General features: G+C 36.9%; 1 protein-coding gene across 1 annotated transcript; it reads left to right on the top strand.

Annotated features, from left to right (window-relative positions):
- The first annotated feature begins 774 nt into the window (after positions 1–774).
- foxn1 (forkhead box N1) lies at positions 775–17778 on the top strand. Its single transcript, XM_084420068.1, has 9 exons — positions 775–853; positions 5964–6104; positions 6701–7024; positions 7330–7437; positions 8268–8386; positions 10664–10760; positions 11447–11654; positions 13514–13978; positions 16759–17778. Exons 2-9 carry the CDS (start codon positions 5982–5984, stop codon positions 17025–17027), a joined length of 1713 nt encoding a protein of 570 aa, XP_084276194.1. The 5' UTR covers positions 775–853; positions 5964–5981; the 3' UTR covers positions 17028–17778.
- Positions 17779–18399: the final 621 nt, after the last annotated feature.

Raw genomic sequence — 18399 nt, 5'->3', positions numbered from 1 at the left:
CAGTTACACCATCGCAGGGCTTAAGGCATGTTATTTCAAGGATTTCTTTGCAGAACACACAAAAACAAGACTAATCAAAGAGGGATTACTTGAAACATAATATAGTAATGTATTGTTTTGAACAAGTACTGCTGAAACATGCCATTTTCTGCATATTTAGTGCAATGTTCTATCTATCTATCTATCTATCTATCTATCTATCTATCTATCTATCTATCTATCTAAGAAAAACATTCTATATTTCATTCATTTTTTTAAAACTAATCATTACAATCTATAGATTAAATCACAAAGCATAAATAAATAGACACAAATAAATAAACACTGCACTTAATACAATTTTAAAGTAAAACTACATGAGATAAACACAGCAACAGTTTCTACATTCTGCAATTTTGTCTCATTCCCTCTAGTTTTGATTGCCTTATGAACAAACCCAAAGCAGCAGTGTAGCATAAGCACTTCACTGAGCGATTCCCTTTTACTATCACTATTTTTGCTTCTCTCCACCCTTCTTGCCATCTCCCATTCACATTAGATTATGATTGTAATACAGCAGCTCAGGAGGGCCGTGGTTCTGCCTCCCAGGTTCACTAGGAGGGTAGGGGAAAAATTCACCTGCATTGACATTCATTTTCCCTCCCTCCCTCGCTCTTTCTCTCTCACTCTCTAAATATATATGTCTCAGTTGTTTTTCTTGTCAGCAGTCAGTCAGTCAGTCACTATAAAAGCAACTCCGAGAAGCAACTCAGAGAGAGATTTCTGAAGAGATCTACAGCCGGTTTGCAGGTATCTGTGTGGACTCTGACTGTCTTAGACTTACAACTTGGGCCTGGAAGCACCGCACACAGTGGTAAGTGTTTTTTTAAACTTAATATGCACTCCAAAGTCATCTCTGCAAGCTATAATTGTTCTGCATCTGGTACATACTAGGATCAACATTGTGAAAAGGTTTCATTGACAGCAAAATAACATGCTAGAAGAGATAGATCTGAGCTAAGAAGTCCAAAATTAAAGGCATACACGTGTAAACATCTGTGGGATCTTACTTTTCATTTACACAGATACTATTGTACAACTGTTTCCCTTTTGGCACCAATAAATAAGGCATCATGAAATGTCCCTCAGGCTCCTTGTTAGGCTTGTCTCCACCTGGATGAAATCTCCGCTGAAATTCATAAGAGAAGAAGAGAGGGATACAGGAGAGAGAGAAAATGAGATAGAGGGCAGGGCAAGGCAGGTGCAGCAGGGTTGTTTCCCTCTGGGTGCTGAAGTTCGGCAAAGTGCCCATTCTCTCCGGGTTATGATTATGGGTCTGATATAACATTTAAAATATGTTCTCATTATGATCCCAGCTGCCAGTGACCCAAGTGTGTGTAGCCGTGCAAACACGTGTGCACATGTGTGTATTGGAAAACCTGTTGCAGCAGGTCTGTCCCCTGTGGGTGTGTGGCTCCCATAGGTTGGCTGGGGGCCAAATGGACTGAGCCTTTTACAAATTGCCAGTTAAAATCTCAGAGCTGAGCTGAGATTTATTTTACAAGGCGCAAGCTATTAGATGAATGCGATTCATTATTTAATGAGTAACATTACAAATGTATGATCACAGATATGGTTTCCAGCTGTGATCTAGCAACCTCGTCATACATTCCTTGAGTATTAATTAAGTTTTTTCATCAGAATAATGCTGATGATTTTATATCTGTCTAATTTATTTGAAGTCATTTGGACAGTTATTAATTCACTGATCAGATATGCAAGCTATGTGCAAATAGATAATGACAAATTTGAGTAATTAATAATAATCTTGTATTTATTGTCATATTTAATGTTCATATTTAATATAAATATTTTATATTCAATGTTTTATTTATATTTATTAGGGTATGCTGTTAACAACTTAACAAGTATTTCTGTCAGGTGCAGGGTTTAGTTGTATGCTTTCTAATTTCATCACATCAATCACATTTTATCAATGTTTCCAATACACACTAGTATTAAACCGATTTTCAGAAACCTTCATTATAAGATTTGCAAAGCTCAACGTTCAAAGCTCCAACAGCGTTCCTGGCTCCAATGTTTTTCATCTGTAGGATTTCCATTTATGCTGGACAGTGATCTTAAATCTCTAGTGTGTATTATAATTGACAATCCTGTCATCATTTACTCACCATCATGTCATTCAAAACCTTTATGGTTTTCTTTCCCCTGGGGAACATAAAAGTAGATGTTAGTCAGAATGTTGACACTGCCTATTTCCACACAATGAAAGTACATGGTGACCAGGGACTGTCAAACTTCAAAATACACAATCTTGCCCTTTAAAATTTCTGTTTTTTTGGCTTTTTGTTCATATTATGTGTCCTCGCAAAGACTTGGAATGAGTTCACTAGAACTTCTTTGGATTTGGACTACTTTTTTGGACCTTTAAAATAATAATAATAATTCTGACAGCTCCTGGTCACCATTTACTTTCATTGATTGGAAAACAGCAGCATCAATGTGCCTTTAGAGAGGATTCTGCATTTGACCACATTTAAGGAAGTAAAGTACTGTTTGTTTTTTTAACGCTCAGATGTGTTTCCACTGAAGTGGAGTGAAAGTGCTATTGTAGACATACGGGAAGAAATCCTACCAATTACTTGATGGATGACGGTGTAAAGGAAGATGCACAGTCCATTTGAAATGCCACTCAAGTGGTGAGAGTGCACGGGTGGGGCTGTATAGACATGCAAGAGACCAGATCAAAGTGAGATAAATGTGATCATATTGAGAGAGGAAGGAGTCTTGAAATGAAGTACTTTTACATTTATACCTGTTTCAGCATTTTTATTCTTACTCACTCCAGATGATCTTTTCAGTCACACACATACGCACACACACACACGGAAATTTTGTGGGCATTTCTCATAGACGTAAAGATTTTTATATTGTACAAACTGTATATTCTATCCCCTTATACACTAACCTTCCCCCTAAACCTACCCATCACAGAAAACTTTCTGCATTTACATTTTCAAAAAACACCACTTATAAGCTGTTTTCCTAATGGGGACCAAACAATTTCCCCACAAGGATTTTGGATATTGCATCTTTGTGGGGACATTTTGTCCCCATAATGTAGGGTTTACCGGAACCACACATACTCACGCACATTACTTAGTACAGACACACACACACTTGTTTTCTTCTTTATATCTTGGGACCGGACCAAATGGCCCCACACTGTCAAAATGTTCACATTTTACTGTATTTGTGGGGACATTTGGTCCTCTCAATGTAGGTTAAACAAGAACACACATGCACACACACTTTATCTTCTTTTTTATCTTGTATTAGAGGATTATATAGCATGGCTTACTGACCTCAGTCAGCATTCTGACCTTTGCTCGATGCTAATGGAAACGGAACATGTTCATCATGTGATTTTTCTAGAGCTTCTCAATATATCTTATAAAAAAATTGTGCATTAAAATTTAAATGGCGCACAACACGATCAACTATTATTAAATATAACCTTTAAGAACACACTTTTTTTTTTTTTTTTTTTAAACACTTGCTTTAAGCAGTATTTGGTTGAGCCGAAAGTAGTAGTAAAGCTCTTTATGCAGAACGACCTGGGTCCATGCAGGAATAAATTAATTTGCCCTTTTTAAATAAATCAAGTAAAATTGTAGCTTTATCCCAGTGGATGTATTAACAGGAGCAGGATCTCATTTGATACCATTTTAGTTAGTGATTTCACTGACTTGATTAAACTGACTACACCCAGACAGCAACATAGTGTCGGCCCAGATCCGGCCCACATTTGGCACACTTGGATTCTACACAGCCCAGATGTGGGCCGGATCTGGGCCGACACTATGTTGCTGTCTGGGCAGTGACATTTCAACTTGAATCTAATCATGCAGTAACTACTTCCTATTGGCTAAACACTCCTAAATAAGACTCACATGACAAACATTTTAAAACCATCAGTTTTATTTTTTATAAATCACATTTTTGCTGTTTAAGATTTGTATGTATCCATTTTACACACTATATTCAGAATATTCATTTATGCATTCAGAAACTGTATTTCTTTTGAGACTGTATATTTTGTAATATAATTGTTTTAAAGATTTTTTCATCTTACCTGTGTATCTTATCTTAAGGATTCCGCTAAGAAAAAATTGTCCACTATACAATGTACAAAACAATCAGTTTAGCGACAAAACGAGCACAGCAACACAACAATATCAATTACCCATTATGAGGCTGGACTGCAGATGACCAATCAGAATCAAGTCAAATTTTTGAAATACAAAATGCAGTTAAATAATTGTTTACAGTAAAACAGACTTCAAAAAAACATATACTTTAAAATTATATGTAGCATAAAATCCAGTTATCATGCCTCATTTGCTTGCCTAATCGTTTAAACACATAAGAACCCAATAACCTTTTTTGTGTATACTCAGCTGTTTTCTCTCAAGAGTGGAAATGGCTTGTATCTCAACCGTAACAGGTCAAAGGATCAGTTTAAAAGTCACAGTGATAAACCATAAAGGCCAGCTCAACTTCCTCTCCAGTACTGAATTACACTCTATGTTTCAGATGGAGCAAAACTCCCCCATCTCCATTTCATGTCACTAACACACTTCTGCTTCTCCTTCATGGTTTGTTGGTGATTTTAATGAGTTTTTGGCTCAAACAGCACTGTCTGCTGACAGTAATGAGAGTAGCCTGAGTTTCCAGGAATACCAGATACTTATGTGCCCTTATGTTTTACCTGTTTATGAACAGATAGCAGCCAGGGCAATGATATATACAGCATTTTTCACTTCAACATGGACCTTCAATGTTATGGAAAATGCTTACTAGACAGTTGAAAAGGGATTTTACACATAGACTGTAGGTTTGCCCAAAGACCAAATAGCTAGAGAGATAGATTGTTTGGAGACATGGAAAATACCTTTATGACATAGGGCCCTATTTTAACGATCTGAACAAGTATCAAACGCGAAATGCAAGTAACTTTGTGGGCAGATTTTGGGCGCCGTTGCTATTATACCGGCGGGATAATTGACTCTTGCACCCGGCGCAAATCTAAAATGGGTTGGTCTGAAGTAGCTACATTATTCAAAGGTGTGGTTTGGGCGTAACGTGAAATAAACCAATCAGAGCATCATCTCACATTCCCTTCAAGAGCAGGCGTGCTTGTTCCATGGCGGATTGCTATTATAACGACGGATTTGCCAGGCGCACGCCGAGGAGACCGATGGACGTTCTCGTCAGGGCTGTAAAAGACAGAAAAGTGACATTGTATGGGGATGGGAGAAACCCACCCAAATTAGCTTCGGTTAAACAGGCGTATAATAATTTTGGTAAATGTGTAAGCTAGATTTATACCTATTTTTCACATCCTCATGGACACAACACAATGATTTCCCTCGTGAAGAATATTTTTCCTTGTAATTATGTATGGTTTGCAAAAATGGCAACTGCTACGTCTGTGTGTAGATGAGAGAAGCAAAGTGTATGCGCGTTGTGCACACGCTACATTATGGCCAAGCATGCGCCCTTAAAATAGCATCTGAACGCCACTGAAAACGCAAAAAATTATTTTCTGGAACTGCAAAATAGCACCAGGAAACGTTTGCGCTTGAACACGCCTCCTCTTTTCGCTGAATCGCCCCCGGGAGCGCAAGTTAATTCCCTAATTTACTGACGTGCGTCTGTCGAGGGAAAAGTCCGCTGACCCTTGCCAGGAACTTGGCAAGGGTCAAGCTGACAATTCATATCTTTAAAACCACAGCCCCTGACACTTTAGTGTAAATGTTTGAGGGTACATTGTGCCGTGTTTTACATGCTTTAGCTTACAGTAGCTTAAGGGATCACATTTGCATATTACATCTATTTGATTTATCTTTCTATCTACAAATAAGGCTAAAAACCTGATGAACTGTTGTGTTGTTTTAAAGAGGCAGGTTGAAGGGACGATGTCCTCTGAGTCCCAGGGCCTGTCTTTAAGCAGCAGCAGCAGCTCACCAATTCCTTCTCCTTGTGAACTGCACTCCTTTGACCCTCTTGGGTCGCCCTGCTTTCAGATGCCAGAGTCACAGGTATTAATAATTTAATTTATTAATTTTAAAACATTTGTTTATAATCAATTTAGAAACACAGAATGATACATAGACAGACAGACAGACAGATAGACAGATAGATAGATAGATGGATGATTGATCTATGCACTGTTCTGAAGTTGCCGCTTCTTAGAAACCGCTGCCTGCCATCTGCTCTCATTACGACAGTGTCATAATTATTACTTTTTGATGAGGACATGAACCTCCGCACAAGGAACTATTCAAGGACAAAAGACCCTGTGGCAAAAATAGAAGAATTTCATCCTGCCTTTTTACCAAATCCTTTTGATCAAATATTAATTAATGATGGCCCCTAGGGAAGGCTGTATGTCACATTAAATGCATTTATGGGCTCTTTAGCAGATCAAAGATCTTTACGTGCTACTGCATTTCCACTTGGAAAACTGCTTTATGTTAAAGAGTGCATTAATTAGAAATGAAACTGCAGCATTGCTTTACATGGAACAGCCTAGGTGTTGCATGTATTAGGCAATTTTAGGTTCTAGGAATTTCATATTGGTGAGCTAATATGCATGTTTTATAGTGTTTTTGCATTATTTTGTTGTTCAATCTAGTGTCACCAGAGCAATGTTGGAGAGGGGTTTGCACCGTACTCCCAAAGAAAAAGCGTTCCCTACAGGCAGAAGAGTGCTTTTGCCGAGCGCTTTCGTAGACACAGTGTAGACGGAAGCCCTGTTGAACAAGAGTCTGGCCTGACGGAAAACTATCACTACCATCCTTACAGACGTCAATGCAGCGAAGGGGCCATCGGTGAGGTTCAAACCTTCAGTTGTCTCAGAAGACCTGGACTGGCTGGGAAACTCACCACGGCCGATGGATTTGAGGAACAATCCTCTTGGAGTCCTTTAAGCACTAATGTGGAGACAACTAGCATCATGGTGAGACTGAGTGATTGTTTAATTTGAGGATTTCTTGTTCAGATAAAAAAAAAAAACTTTTTAAAGGAATTTGCACAGTATTTAGTTCTGGTGGATTTCGTTTAAAAGGGCCTTCAAGGTTATATATATTACCTTGAAGGCTCTTTTAAATTCTTGCCAGCATATTTAGGCCAGAGGCAAAAGACATGGAAATAAGAAGACCTACCAGGCAGATGTGCAAGCAGATGTCCTTATTACACTTTCTAAAGAAGCATTAACATATGATATGTTAGAACTAAGTAAATCATGGTCTGCTCTTGGGGCAGGGAACTCAACACCCCTACAGTGAGCCTCAGATGAGCTCTGAAGATCCTCCCGACTACACATCAATTAACCATCAGACGTACAGTGCCATCAGTCCTCTACAACATCAGGTACTCCTGAAAGAATGTGTGATATACTGATTATATACACTACCGTGCAGAAGTTTGTTAATTTTGTTAATTGTGTAAAAACATCAAAAGTTTTTTTTTTTTTAAGTCTCATATACTCACCAAGTTTGCATTTCTCATTTCAGGATTATTTAAAATATAAATCTATTGTGACATCATAAAAGTCTTTTGATCAATTTAATGCATCCTTAGTGAATAAAAAAATAAACTCTTACTGACCCCAAACTTTGAACGGTAGTGTATATGTATTGATATGACTGTAGGTAAACTTTGGCATGTGTAAGAAGGTAGAAATAATCAAATGATAACAGGTTTTGGCGCATGTTCAGTCAAAACATTGGCAGAAAGTTCTACTACATCCTTAGACTGACAAATAACAAAGATTCGCTCTTGTTGAACATGGGTGTAGTATGTAATGGAAGCTTAAAAATGAAACGAGCAAAAATAATTAGTGCTGTCAAATCGATTAATAGCGATTAGTCGCGATTAATCGCAAATATCAAACGTTTGTGTGTATATATATACAGTATATATATATATATATATATATATATATATATATATATAAAGATATATATGTATACACACACACACACAAACATATATATGTATATATATTATATTTACATAATTACTTTTGTTACATGCAATTAATCGCGATTAATCGATTTGACAGCACTACAAATAATATACTCGGTTTTTTTTTTAATTACCAATAATTACACAAATAGGCATTTATCCCTCTACAGTATATTGTCTTCAACAATTTTTAAATTAAAGAGAGTTATTTTGTGTGTATGTACTGTCTCTAGTTTTACTCTTCAAGAGGAATAGACACGGTTTCTCACTACTATAGCCAAAGCCTCTCATCACAAACATCTCAAGACAATTCTGCCCAGACACTCTACCCTAAACCCGTCTACTCTTACAGGTATGTATTTGCACCTGTATTATCTAAGACATATTTTCAAAAATAAATCATTTTCTGAAACGTCATCAGAAATTTGTTAGTTCTTGTCTCTGGGCCCAACATATTATACACCAAGTACCGTGTTTAAATGTTTGTCACTTGCTTGAGCAACATAATAGGCCGATATAAATCTATAAAGTGATGAATGGAATAACACATTTATATATATTAAACGTGAATACTTCTATGAAAAATAGTGTTACTGTATTGTGGATTGGCGCCATGGGCGTAGATTACGCGGGGGACGTGTCCCCCCCCCCACTTTTTATAAAATGTAAATGTGTCCCCCGCAGTTTTTCGCATAGGACAAGTGTTTTCACGACAAGTTGAGGTTTTCGCGGTCCAATGTGTATACATCCTGATTTAAAATTCAAAGAGTCAAGATGAGTTTCCATGGTAATCAGTCGCTCTTGCGTCACGACACGCCCATGCTCGCACCCGCGCTGGATCCATCATTTTCATAGAGGTCGCAAACTTCAAAACGGCAAAAAACTCTTCACTCCCTTTTCCCGAAAAATCACTGTAAGTTGTCATGTGGTATCCGAATTGTGTTGCACATTGATGAATAACTCTGCCTATTTCTCGAGCTGCATAATTAACAAGTTTTGTTGGAAATTGAAAATATTCTCTAGTAAGTTACCCGCACAAACGTCTTTTTTATTCGTAATGTCTTTTATTTTCACAGATATGTAATCAACGCCCTTCAAATTAGAATAAAGATGGTGATTGTTAATGCTGAATTTGGATTTTCATGCATTAACAGCCACTATATCTGCTTGAATCAGGCAGCGTTGTAACGTGTAGCCTACATGATGTTTACCATATATAATTCGGTAACACTTTACAATTGTTAGATAAAAAATGTTGTAGACAAACTATAAGTTGTCTTGAAAAAGCCTCACCTGAAAGTTTGAAGTAGTTTTAAAAGCTTGAAGTTTGACGTAGCCTACACAAAAAACTATTTGAAATATGTCAACATAAACAATATTGTACAATATACAATACTAGGCTATGTGCAGTATAAAGTACAGAACATCTGTATTTCTTTCTTTCTTTCATGGGCAAGGCTAGCCCCTTTTTAGGGGTGCTTCAGCACCATGCTTAAGCTATTGTTATCCAATTTTTTTGGCCTTCAAAACATCTTAAAATGCACATATGTAGATAAGAGAAATAAAAAAAATTCTCCCGAACCCCCCTAAATACCTCACATTTGGGACCTCAGTGATTATAAAACCCAGCCATATGCAAGTTACTGGATGAATGAATGAAACTAGTTAATAATGAGCATTAGATCATAAACGAAACATTTTTTTTTAACATCATACCCTCATTGGGGGCTGAGCCCCCCTAAAATGAAAATCCTAGAATCGCCCCTGCTTTCTTTCTTTCTGTTTTATTGCTTTAAACATAAATAGCATATTAAGCCAATTAAGCAAAAACCTGTCAACAAAGGTGTGCAAAAAAAAAAATGTATCTGGTATAACGCTTGGCATTCTGTCCCCCTCACTTTTGAAATGATGGCTACGCCCCTGATTTGGCGCCAAGTGACTGAGTGAGTCACTGAGAAAACACTGATTCGTTCAGAAATGTACAACATAACTGCCATTCTATCTAAAATGTTAATGTTTTAAATGTTAAACGCAACATCATGCCATTGATCTAAATATCAGCTGAGTGTAAATATGTGCAGCTTCATACAAAAAATCATGAAAACCAATATCCGGCATTTTAAAATTCAACAATTTTTTGTTTTAAACAGTAGAGCGTTGGCACTTGCAACGCCAAGGTCATGGGTTCGATTCCCAGGGAAAGCATGAACTGATAAGAATATAAATGTGTACCTTGAAATGCAATGTAAGTCGCTTTGGATAAAAGCGTCTGCAAAATGTAATATATCAAATTATACTAATTAACTGTATTAAATGACGAACAACAAATATTTGTTCATCAAAATGTCTTATAAAACTGATTTAAACAATACAGATATAGTTGTTATAAACTGCTGACAACTGCTAAACCACAATCAGTCATCTGTTATGAAAAGACTCAATTATTTACTATGGTAATGTGAATGCAGTGCACTGTCCCTTTGGCAAGTGCCAGCCAAGCGCATATGTAAAAGCATAAACAAACATGGTCACAACTGACAATACTCCCAAACAAATCAAAATAAACCAATGCATCACAATAGTCATGTTTGATTGGTGATTTTTCATTGTTAAATATATTTGTTTGCAGTATTCTCATCTTCCTGGCTCTGAGGAATAGCAAAACGGGCAGTCTACCAGTAAGTGAGATCTACAGCTTCATGACGGATCATTTCCCCTACTTCAAGGTAAACTGCACTACCACTTCTCAGAAAAAAATTCTACATCTAATATATGTACAGTGTGGGCCATTTATATGGATACACCGTAATAACATGGGAATGGTTGGTGATATTAAAGTCCTGTTTGTGGCACATTAGTATATGTGATGGTCACCACCCATCTTGAGGAGTTTGCCCCCTCACATATACTAATGTGCCACAAACAGGACTTTAATATCACCAACCATTCCCATGTTATTACGGTGTATCCATATAAATGGCCCACCCTGTACATTGATCTACAGTGAACAGTTATAGAAGAGGCCTGTTCATGAGGAATGTAACAAATACAGAATGTAAACAGATTTGTTCCTCACTCTGCCTGTTATGCCTGTTATGGCATGATCTCTGTATGCCTGATCTTTTAATTCACCCTCCTCTTGGCGCTGTGCTGGTAAAGGGATTTACAATGTGACATTATTTTGGCTCATCATTAGGTAAACATGCAGATTCGTACCGATCCAGTGTTGACTTTACTGAGGGAAGGGTTGTAGGAAAGATATTTCTTAATTTATTTAGAGAACTGACTGGTACAATCTCTGTTTTAGATTCGTTGTTTTTCGGTGCACGCCACCCTAGAATACCCTTAGCCACTGCCTCGCAACAGTTTAGCGACCACTTCACAACCTTAGGTTTTATTTGTGATTCCTCAGACAGCACCTGATGGCTGGAAGAATTCTGTACGACACAACCTCTCTTTAAACAAGTGCTTTGAGAAAGTAGAGAACAAGAATGGGAACTCCTCTCGAAAGGGCTGCCTGTGGGCCCTGAACCCAGCGAAGGTAGAGAAGATGCAGGAGGAACTTCACAAGTGGAGACGTAAAGATCCACTGACTGTACGGAGGAGCATGGCCCGACCAGGTGCGCGTATTTGTTTGCCTAATCCTAACCTAACCCCCTATACCCCCCTACCTAATCCTAAACCTACCCATACTGGCGAATAATTACCCGGCGAGGGTCAGAACTCCGGTCCTACCTATACGCAAACTACGCAAGGGCCCTCAAACCACCACAGATTATTTAAGTAGCATGTAAACATATTTTTTATAACATGCAAATATAAATGTGCATTCAAATTTAGCGGAGTCGTGTGGAAATTTTTTTTTTTCGAATACTTAATGATTTATATTTATTTAATAACTGTTTTGGACTCGGACATCATGCAGTGCGGCTGAAGCGTAGGACCGGCACTGAAGGTCCCATTTGTTGGTGTGTAAGTTAAAAGTGCAAAAAATTTCCTAGATTACCCAAATTCACATATGCGATATGATTATTGTGAATGTATTTTATGCTTATGCTCACCTGTAGTGTTCAAAACTCAAAAATGATAAAACAAGTGATTGAACATTGTATTTATAAAAAGAAGTCTCTTATGCTCACCAAAACTGCATTTATTTGATCGAAAAATAGAATAAAAACAGTTATATTGTGAAATATTATTTTAATTTAAAATAACAGTTTTGTATGTGAATGTATTTTAAAATGTAATTTTTTCCTGTGACGGCAAAAATTAATTTTCAGCATCATTACTCCAGTCTTCGGTGTCACGTGATCCTTCACAAATTATCCCAATACGGTTATTCTGTGCTCAAGAAACATTTCTTTTTATTATTATCAAACAGTTGTCCTGCTTGACATTTTTGTGAAAACTGCGATAATTTTTTCAGAATTCTTTAAAATAAAGTGCATTAAATGTACTGTCACTTTTGATCAATGTAATGCATCCTTGCTGAATAAAAGTATTACTTATTTATTTAAAAAAATCTTACTGACCCCAAATTATATTTCGTCTATAGATATTACACTATATTACTTTCTTTTATATTGTATAATATATATTTATAATATATATATTAAAATATGTGTGTGTATATACAGTGCTATGCATAAGTTTAGACACCCATGCTAAAGTTGACTAAAAAGAGGAATAAAAAAATCATCTTTTGGAAATTGAACTTAATTTAAAAAAATTGGAAAAATCCAACCTTTAAGGACACCAATTTTCTTTGTGAATGAATAATGTATCGTAAATAAATAAATATTCTTCCTTAAAATACAAGGTGCATAAGTGTGTACACCCCTATGTTAAATTCCCATAGAGGCAGGCAGATTTTTATTTTTAAAGGCCAGTTACTTCATGGATCCAGGATACTATGCATCCTGATAAAGTTCCCTTGGCCTTTGGAATTAAAATAGCCCCACATCATCACATAGCCTTCACCATACCTAGAGATTGGCATGGGGTACTTTCCATAAGATCATCTCTCAATGCAAATCAAACCAGCTATTAGGCTAACTGAAATAAAACCATGCCAATCTCTAGGTATGGTGAAGGCTATGTGATGATGTGGGGCTATTTTAATTCCTATTTTAAAGGCCAAGGGAACTTTATCAGGATGCATAGTATCCTGGATCCATGAAGTAACTGGCCTTTAAAAATAAAAATCTGCCTGCCTCTATGGGAATTTAACATAGGGGTGTCCAGACTTATGCACCCTGTATTTTAAGGAAGAACATTTATTTATTTACAATACATTATTCATTCACAAAGAAAATTGGTGTCCTTAAAGGTTAGATTTTTTTTATTTTTTTATTAAGGCATTAAGTTCAATTTCCAAAAGATGATTTTTTATTCCTCTTTTTAGTCAACTTTAGCATGGGTGTCTAAACTTATGCATAGCACTGTATATTGATAGTTCCCATTATGCTCATTGTTTTAGAGGAGCTGGAACGTCTGCTTGGGGAGAGACCTGAAAAATTGAAGACTCTTGGAGCTCACTTCAGTCTAACAAGCAGCCATACTCATTCTCAGTCCTTAAGAGTTGCCATGCATCCTGCCTACGGACACCAACCTGTCCATGAGACTAGTGTCCTGCATCAGAAGTCTCTCTACAGCCCTTTACCCTCTCAAACTGTCGTCCCACCTCCCCCCTACTTACCTCCAGACACTTTAGCTTTCCCTTACTACTCTCCAGTCACCCATCAGCCCAGTGCTGGGCACCCCTCCAGTCCCAGGACAGGCAGCTTGGATTCCCCCTTACCAGCACACACCCCACCAAGCCACAGCACCGCCCTGCAGGCTGGTCACAGCACTACAGCGAGCATGCAGGAGCTTCTGCTGGATGGAGAAATCAGTAATGATGTTGATGCATTAAATCCCAGCCTCACAGATCTACAATTTCATGGTAAGATTGAGTTTGAAAAAATGAGCCATGTTTGCGGTGGTTGAGCACTTTTAGCTGCGTTCACGCTGTCAGTGCAGTGATTATTTGTGCATCTCATTGGAATCTGATCTAAATTATTGTATCGCATATTTGGTTTGCAATAGAGTGCAACAGTGGAAAGTATTTATTCCATTTATTTTTCCCATAGAGATTTTTTAAAAAGTCTTTGTTCAAGAGTTATAAGCTATGAACCAAGCCAACCAGCTACAAGGTGAATCACACTACAAACTTTGATTTGAAGCAAAAAAGTTTTTGAAAACCAGACAGAAAGACAAAGGTGAAGACTGTGAACTTAATGGCTTTAGTGATAGAAAGAACTACAGTCCCGTGAAGCATTGCAAACAGCAAAATCAAATTAAAAACGACGGAGAAATATAAAACTACTCATTTAATGCTAATTATATATTAAAACAAAATATTTGTTTATTGCAAAATATGCATATATATACAAACATTTAAGTATTTTGAAAGCATATGGAGATTGCCTCGATTACGTCATTTGCAGTGCAGTGCAAGAGTGGGCGGAGCTTTTTTCGACTCTGATAATTATGCTAGAATAAAATTTCCATACTGTACATTGAACTGATATTACACTTATATTTCATAAATTTAAAATATACTGTAGTTGTACTATAAATGTTTTACCGCTGTAACTTAAATGTTTACTGGATCCACTAGAGGGAGCCACAGGATAAGGAATCTTTTAAGCCCAATACTTTTCTATCTGTTTCCATCCATTTGAATGGAATTACATGCATTTAGTTCATTTGTGTAACTATAGTGTTGGTGACAGTAAATCTGTGAAATGCTTATAAATAATGAAATCTTTAACTTTTTAAACACCAATGAAACACATTTTTCAATTAAAGGGTTAGTTCACCCAAAAATGAAAATTCTGTTAGTAATTACTCCCCCTCATGTTGTTCCAACCCCGTAAGACCTTCGTTCATCTTCGGAACACAAATTAAGATATTTTTGATGAAATCTGAGTGCTGGCTCACTCCTCCATAGACTTCTAGGTGACCGAAACTTGCTGGCCCAGAAAAGTTATTAAAGAGATCGTTAAAGGAGAACTCTGCAACTCTAGCGAACTCTTGTCACTTCTTCACTGATTTTCCTTTTGTTGTCGCATGTTTTCCCCACGAGCTCGCCCTACAGCTGTGGGAGGGTGTATATTTCACAACACAATCGTAAAAAACTCACTTGCGGCGGCCTCCTCCCCCTCTCTACCGCTGCTCGTGTGCGTTTGTTTTGATCGGAGCAAGCCAACTGTATCATGTGGAGCTATGTCTACCGAGGTGGGTAATCTGGTAATACATCATACATGCGTGGGTGTTTATGTGGAATTGCCTAAAGCAATTTGTGTTTCGCGCTCGTTCTCGTTCTAGTTCTCGCTTCTCACGAGACTTCCTATTTCTATGTTGCCGGGACGGTAGTCCCCAAGTTGCAAGTTTGGTTTTCCGCCTGGGAACGCTGGGGGGAACGAGAAAGTCACCAATATCACCAGAACAGGTTGTTTAACCATCCAAATGATTTCGAGACAGTTGTATTAAGTTAAAAAAGTTACCAAGTTCTCCTTTAATATAGTCCAAGTGACTACAGTGGCTCAATCTTAAGTATATCAAGCGACGAGAATACTTTTTGTGCGCAAAAAACAACAAAAATAACGACTTTATTCCACTATTCATTTCCTTCTCTCTGGGCCTCGAGTTAGTTCACGTAGTGTTTTTGCGCAGCGCTTCTGTGTTACACGTCACCACGTAGGCTCACTATTGGCCGACGCCGGTCATGTGTGTGTTGCGTGTGACATACAACACAGACGCGCTGCGCAAAAACACTACGTGAACTAACTTGAGGCCCAGATAGAAGGAAATGAATAGTGGAATAAAGTCGTTATTTTTGTTGTTTTTTTGCGCACAAAAAGTATTCTCGTCGCTTGATATACTTAAGATTGAGCCACTGTAGTCACTTGGACTATATTAACGATCTCTTTAATACATTTTCTGGGCCAGCAAGTTTCGGTCACCTAGAAGTCTATGGAGGAGTGAGCCAGCGCTCAGATTTCATCAAAAATATCTTAATTTGTGTTCCGAAGATGAACGAAGGTCTTACGGGGTTGGAACAACATGAGGGGGAGTAATTACTGACAGAATTTTCATTTTTGGGTGAACTAACCCTTTAAATATATAAAATTGTCTCTTCATTTTAAATGGACATAATTATGTCTTTTTTACTACAATATAAACTTTCTATAAAGACATTTATTGTTGTGGTATGAATAATAAAACAAACGTTTGTGCGTTAAACTGCAAGCATAAGGTCAGGAGGCTACACATATAGAAATAAATGATCAAAATGAAAAGGTAAACATGTTTCAGATAAATAAGGTTTTGAGCTGCAAATTATCTTCACATTCATTTGAAATTGTCCTGTGACATCCTATGACGTGATCCAAGAGAAAAAGCTAAAGGCAAAAGAGAAAAAAATAAAATGACAGGTTTGAAGACAGAAAAAGCAATTTCCACAATTAAAAACGATATTATAGGGACATCTCCACAATTATAAAAAATAAAATAAAAAAAACTGGGTATTTAAAGTGCACTTTTTCTTTTTGGAATTTTCATTGTGAACACACTACTCGCACTATTTATACTTAAAAACATCATAGAATAGTGCATACGTGTGCAAATTGGTATGCACCCCTGTCTATTGATGTTCATATTCTCTGTCTTTGTTTAAAGGGAATCTTTGGGAGGAGCTAAGGAATGACAGCCTCGCTCTGGATTCACTGGTAGTTATGGACACAACCCCTTTCCTACCTCAGCTCAGTCCCAGTCAAGTACGGGATAGCGTGGGGGTCTGTGAGGGTCTAGCGGAGACTGAAAGTGGGATGCAAGGCAGCGTTTCTGGGCTGTATCTCAGCGGGCTCTGCACAACCGCGTTCACCAGTACAGACAACATGTCAGCTCTCCTTTCTTCTTCAGGAAACACTCCCATTCCTCTTCTATGAGAAAGTTACCTCTGGAAATAGTAGAGATGGCTTGATGGGATGCTACACAAAGTAGAAAAGGTTATATTTTTGAATGTCTAAAATGTGTGACTTCTATGCTGAATGGTGCGCTTGAGTTATAAAACTGACATTATAGCTTTAATGTTTTTATTGCATAAATTTCATCCCAATATCCAAGGCTCCCATTCCATTGTCCACAACAATATTCAAAGACCCCATGATTTTTTGAGTCATTTACTGGATGAGTATTAAGGATACATTTTGAAAAAATAAATAATTTGTACACACAATTTCTACCTGATAGAATATTTGCAAAAAATTGCATGGGCAGTTACCTAGTGAATATGAATATAAAAATGAATATTTATAAACTGTATAAAACTGCCCATGCAATTTTTTATTAATTCACATGACCACAAAGTTCTGTAAGCATTTAATGCTCAAAATCACTTTAATGTGGCCTACATTGAACAATGTCTAATTTTTTGTTTTGTTGAAGTTTGCTGAAATTCAACAATATATTAATATTATTTGCTTTTGTACTTTTGCTTTTAAAAAAAAAGTTATTTTTGTTCTTCAAATCTATAAAAGTGTTTCAGTTGGTAAGATTTTGATGAAACGTTCTGGACTTGTTTTATAGTCAGTATTGATTGTTGTTTGCATCTGCCCTGACAACCACTGGGGGGTGTAGTTGCCTCTTTTTTATACTGTCTTTCCACAGTAATGCACATTAAAGGCACTGTAGCAAGTTAAAACAGATCTACAAGTTATTTTTTGTTTGACAATTATTCAAATGGTTCATAATTTTTGATTAAGCAAAAATTAGAGCCTTCTACTCAAGTCCATCAGGTGGTCGATCTATTATCTACCAGAACTGAACCTCACAACATACAAGGCAGTTGAGTTATAATACAACAGATCTATGCATTTTGCAGTAGATTTAGACTTATTAGAAAATATAGTAAATGTTTATTACGGTAAATAATTATTATAACCCTTGGTTGTATCTTATATTATTCTTTTTAACTATCTGCACTACCATTCAAAAGTTTGGGGTTCAGTAAGATCTCAATATTTTTTATTCAACAAGGACACATTAAATTGAAAGTGACAGTAAAGACAGTTACAAAAACTTCTATTTAAAAACAAAAACAAACAAAACAACAACAACAACATTTTTTTTATGTTTTTTGGAACTTCCAGTTCATCAAAGAAGTATGAAAGAACCATCATTAACAGTGTTGGGGTAACGCATTACAAGTAACGCGAGTTATGTAATCAGATTACTTTTTTCAAGTAACTAGTAAAGTAATGCATTACTTTTAAATTTACAATAAAGTATACGAGTTACGTTTTCAAATAAATAACGCAA

Source organism: Rutilus rutilus, assembly GCF_951802725.1.
Source record: "Rutilus rutilus genome assembly, chromosome: 9".
Classification (NCBI taxonomy): Eukaryota; Metazoa; Chordata; class Actinopteri; order Cypriniformes; family Leuciscidae; genus Rutilus; species Rutilus rutilus.
The sequence above is the reverse complement of the archived record's forward strand: the minus strand, read 5'-3'. Positions and strand labels throughout refer to the sequence as shown.

What these genes read in the sequence shown, in the direction of transcription:
- foxn1 (XM_084420068.1), top strand. Translation starts at nt 5,982, where the DNA reads ATGTCCTCTGAGTCCCAGGGCCTGTCTTTAAGCAGCAGCAGCAGCTCA. An exon ending in TGGAGACAACTAGCATCATG is followed by an intron (nt 7,025 to 7,329) that starts GTGAGACTGAGT and finishes CTCTTGGGGCAG; the next exon opens with GGAACTCAACACCCCTACAG. An exon ending in GAGGAGCATGGCCCGACCAG is followed by an intron (nt 11,655 to 13,513) that starts GTGCGCGTATTT and finishes TCATTGTTTTAG; the next exon opens with AGGAGCTGGAACGTCTGCTT.